General features: G+C 43.1%; 1 protein-coding gene across 1 annotated transcript; it reads left to right on the top strand.

The window, feature by feature from the left end:
* Positions 1–357: 357 nt before the first annotated feature.
* LOC120991031 (izumo sperm-egg fusion protein 1-like) lies at positions 358–2,067 on the top strand. The gene is made up of 7 exons (XM_040419921.1): positions 358–421; positions 515–598; positions 788–835; positions 1,156–1,230; positions 1,402–1,502; positions 1,813–1,954; positions 2,039–2,067. Exons 1-7 carry the CDS (start codon positions 364–366, stop codon positions 2,065–2,067), a joined length of 537 nt encoding a protein of 178 aa, XP_040275855.1. The 5' UTR covers positions 358–363.
* Positions 2,068–4,630: the final 2,563 nt, after the last annotated feature.

Raw genomic sequence — 4,630 nt, 5'->3', positions numbered from 1 at the left:
CAAATAAACAAGGTGAGTTCTTCTAGATATAACACCTGCTATAATATGACATATAAATGTATTACACACACAGGCCTCTTGTAGTAATAGTAATGTAGACCCAAACTAGAGATCCCCACAGCCACCAATCAGATCACTGCTGTTATCTCCTACCCTGTACTGGACATATGAAAGCCAGCACCTGATTGGCTGCCAGGAATGTTTGCACTAGGAGCTGCTGCGTTCTATAGAGGCCCGGACCGCTCTGGGGCGGCTCAGAGATTTCTGTCAATGGAAATCTAGAAAACAAAGTGACGAACACAGAGGCACTGACATCATGTAATAATAAGGAGACCCAGAGATTAGAGGTTTCTGAGTCTGACAATGAGAACGGTCAGTAATGTCTTCTTTCTTCTCCATTCCTCAGGTGCAGACAGCTGTGGTAAGTACATTTTATACCAGATTCAGCTTCTTGTCATTATTATTATTATCATCTATAAGATTGGACGGTTATAACACAAGTGCATTTCCCCAGGATTAATGGTGCAAACCTACATCAACTGTCAGACCTGCGCCGAGGAGAAGGTTGTCTGCGCCGGGGGCCCTCCAAAAAATCAAGGTACAGTATAAGATTTTTATCATAGGCCAGAGTAACTAGAATTACACTATATAATGCATGCCAATGGACCTTTCCCACTAGTGTGTGTAAACTGTGGGTACTGTGCCTATTATACAGAGGGGAGCAGCACTACATAGGCACTTTACACAGCACTCGCTGACTATTATATGATGTCTCCTCTTTTCACAGACTACTTGGAGAGATGCAGCTGCCTGTGCACCTCCAACAGATGTTTCGGTAAAGTAGAAGTTTCTATTCTTATATCTACATTCATATAGTACATTAGTAAATATATAGGACCCCAAATCCTCACCGTACACTAAATATACCATTCACTGGTATACACCAGACTTCCCAAAGCAGGAGGATATTTACATTAATATGATTCAGTCCATAAGCAGGCTAGAAGGGTGATTTGTGGCAGCCTGTACAGTATCCTGTCCATGTGCAGGTGACAGAGGGGTGATAGATACCAGCACATGATTATCATATTTATTCTAATATTATAAGTGTCTTTAATGCTCGGCTCACATTTCATTTCTTTCTTCTTTTCTCAGATCTGAAAACTGGACGGTCCTGCTCTCCATGTAAAGATCACAAGTCTCACCTGGCAGAGACTGTAAACTGTGGAGGTGAGGAGATAGCAGAATATAACCAGTTACTATCAGTCTCCTCTATGATGGCCGTATTTCCTATTAGTTCTTATAGAAGGAGACGTGTTATTGAGACAACCCCTAAATGTAGGACAGAATATCTACACAATTACTTCTATAATATCTTCTTTTATTTTCCTGTTTTTCTAGAGATAAATATAAAAATCCCAGAATATGAAGAACTAATTCTAGACTGTACTTTTGAATGGTACGCAAGGCTGGAGGACACCTATAACAACGTGTTCACCCTGGTAAGTACAATGCAGGGTAAAATTGGGAGATTGTTCAGTTTGAGTTATACGATTATAATGTTAAGGCAGCGCTTCCCAAACGTATTCCTTTCATTACTCAAAAACCACTTAGCAGAAAGTCCTTTCACCCAATATCATCACCAGGCTGCTCAATATGGTCTAAAATCAGACTTTCTGTCATGTCAGCAAATTATCATCAGCAATTTTCTAAATTTTTGTCCTAATGATATGACTATGTAAATTACATATATTATATTATAAATAGTTGTGATATCTGAGGCTCTGATAATTCTCCATATTTTTTCTATAGCCTCGTGAACACAATCCCAAAATCACCCGGGAGCCCTATCTTGTGATCAAGGGCGTACAGATGGGGGACTCCGGACGGTACACGTGTACCACCATCCTGGACTCTGAGGTGCCAGTGAGTAAGATCACCTATAACGTGGCAGGTAAGGACATATTATTACTGGCACTATGCTGAGTGGTATTTCTTAGATACGCGGGATTCATATCTACTTGTGGGTGATAATTAGTGAGAAAGGATCTAGTTCTGAAAATCTGAATTGTCACCTATAATGTGGGGCTATTTTACATTAGTATTTGTAAGGAAAAAATCTATAATGGAAAGATTTTAGCCATTTCTGTATTTTGGAGCCACTTTTGGTTTTGACAGTGCTTCTGAGCCTCCATGATGCAGACGATTCTGATATTCTGACATATATTTCATGTTCTTTCATGTATAAGATACACTACAATGTCATTATCGTTCTCTTCATGGAATTAACTATTAATGTAATTGTTTTCTTCATTTAGTTATCAGTGAATCGGAACAGGCGACAAAAAAATACCATCCTCGCCCTACACTTCCTGATGTGCTTGACATCACAGCGCCTGAGCCGCCACTTCTAGAGGAGCTACAGAACAACAATGCTTCCCTCATAGCAATATCTGTGGCCGGCTCCGTCACCATCATGCTGATCGCTGGCATATGGTAGGTAGCATCTATAAGATACTCTGTGGAACAGGCGTAGTATTTTAGATAAATATTACACATTACACTTAGTCCAGGCAGTCACTGGATGCTCCAGATTTATCACAATACTGAACGCTTCATGATAAATTTGGCGCATATTACAAGGCCAGACATGTTATAATGTCAGTGGACTGATAAGTAGCTAATGTAAGAAGGAACATTGGAGGATCTGTGCACACATTTCACTCAGAGCTGACATGTAAGTAGCAAATATCAAATAACTGATAGATTTTCTTTTTTCAGCATCTGCATGTTCTGGAGGAAAATGAAATCTAGAGAGCCTCTGGAAAAAGAGCCAGTGTGAAGGCGAACCGTCAAGCACCATCCTGTACTGCCACCTGCCAGGAAAAAAAAAAAATAAATGAAAATTTTAACCCTTCCCCAAAAAAAAAAAAACTTTAAAAAAAAACTTCCCTTCCCCATTTCTGCCTTCACTTTCTCTCCCTACTCCCCCTCCATGAAAAAATAAAAATAAAAAAATGTTTCCCAAAAAATAAAAAATTCTCTTCCCTTCCCCTTTTCTTCCCTCCCCTTTTTCCCTTAAAAATAAAAAAAATAAAAATATACAAAAAATCTTGACTGCAGCATTTCATTTCCCATTCCTTACCTGCCTATATGTCACATAAGAACTACAAAGACTATGGCCTCTTTCCTACGGGCGTGTGCGCCCCGTGGTCGTGCTGCGGCCCGCATAATGCGGGCCGCAATGCAGAAGCACAGTCCGTGGGGCAGCCGCAGCGGATCGCGGACCCATTCACTTGAATGGTTCCGCGATCCGGCCGTTCCGCAAAATGATAGGACATGTTCTATCTTTTTGCGGAACGGAAGTACGGGACGAAACCCTACGGAAGCACTCCGTAGTGCTTTCATAGGGTTCTGTTCGTGCTTCCATTCCGCACCATTCCGCATCTACGGATTTGCGGACCCATTGAAGTGAATAGATCCGCATCCGTGATGAGGAATGCCCACGGAAGGGCACCCGTGTATTGCGGATCCACAAATGCGGTCTGCAATACGGCAACGGGGCGCACACGCCCGTGGGAAAGAGGCCTATATCAGAGATAGATCAGGAGGATGGAGTCTCTTCTTGTTATTCTTATCACCAGCGCCAGTTTCAAGATCTATAGTCATATAACTTATGGTTTGACTGAGCGGAAACTGTTTCCTGAGGCGATGTGAGGTAATTCAACTAACTTTATTCAGACACAAACAATATGACAAAGGTTAACAACTGTCATATCTATATAGCCTACAGGTGGCAGTAAACATGTTAACATGTATAACTCCTAACATCCTCCCTTTCTTGTGAAATCAAGTAATATATAACATAAGATGATTGGATACCACAATACATTCCAAAGGTGCAGAGGCGGCTCTTCCATTAGGCCACTTAGGCCACCGCCTAAGGCCTCGCGCTGGTGGGGGCCTCGCTCTGGCTCCCACCCGACACCGCCACAAGTACTTGTGGCAGTGTCGGGTGGGAGCGTCCTTAGGTCAAAACATTCCAGGCCCCGAATGCTATTCCCCACGCGACTTGTACTTGTCTGTCCACTAATGGCTAATGCTAGGCTGCTGCGCTGCGCGGTCATGAATTCAGTCACTTGACAAGGCGACCCAGTCGTGCGGTGCGTTACGTGCGTAATCTCGCGAGACCGGCGGGAGGTCACAGGTCTCGCAGGATTACGCGCCACAGGATGGGGTTGCGCTGTCAAGTGACTGAAGTTGAACTCATGCCCGCGCAGCAGCCTAGCAGATCAGCGGACAAGTACAAGGTGGGGGGGGGGGAAATTCATAATATGAAGCGGTGTGTGGGCAAATTTGTGAGGCAGTGTGGGGGGACAAATTACTTAATGGGGGCAGTGTGGGGGGACAAATTACTTAATGGGGGCAGTGTGGGGGGACAAATTACTTAATGGGGGCAGTGTGGGGGGACAAATTACTTAACCCCTTAAGGACACAGCCTTTTTACACCTTAGGACCAGGCCATTTTTTGAAAATCTGACCAGAGTCCCTTTAAGTGCTGATAACTTTAAAACGCTTTGACTTATCCAGGCCGTTCTGAGATTGTTTTTTCGTCACATATTGTACTTCA

Source organism: Bufo bufo, chromosome 2, assembly GCF_905171765.1.
Source record: "Bufo bufo chromosome 2, aBufBuf1.1, whole genome shotgun sequence".
NCBI classification, from domain to species: Eukaryota; Metazoa; Chordata; class Amphibia; order Anura; family Bufonidae; genus Bufo; species Bufo bufo.
Note: the sequence above shows the minus strand (reverse complement) of the source record. Positions and strands in the feature narration are given on the sequence as shown.

What these genes read in the sequence shown, in the direction of transcription:
- LOC120991031 (XM_040419921.1), top strand. Translation starts at nt 364, where the DNA reads ATGAGAACGGTCAGTAATGTCTTCTTTCTTCTCCATTCCTCAGGTGCA. An exon ending in GGGCCCTCCAAAAAATCAAG is followed by an intron (nt 599 to 787) that starts GTACAGTATAAG and finishes CTCTTTTCACAG; the next exon opens with ACTACTTGGAGAGATGCAGC. An exon ending in CACCTCCAACAGATGTTTCG is followed by an intron (nt 836 to 1,155) that starts GTAAAGTAGAAG and finishes TTCTTTTCTCAG; the next exon opens with ATCTGAAAACTGGACGGTCC.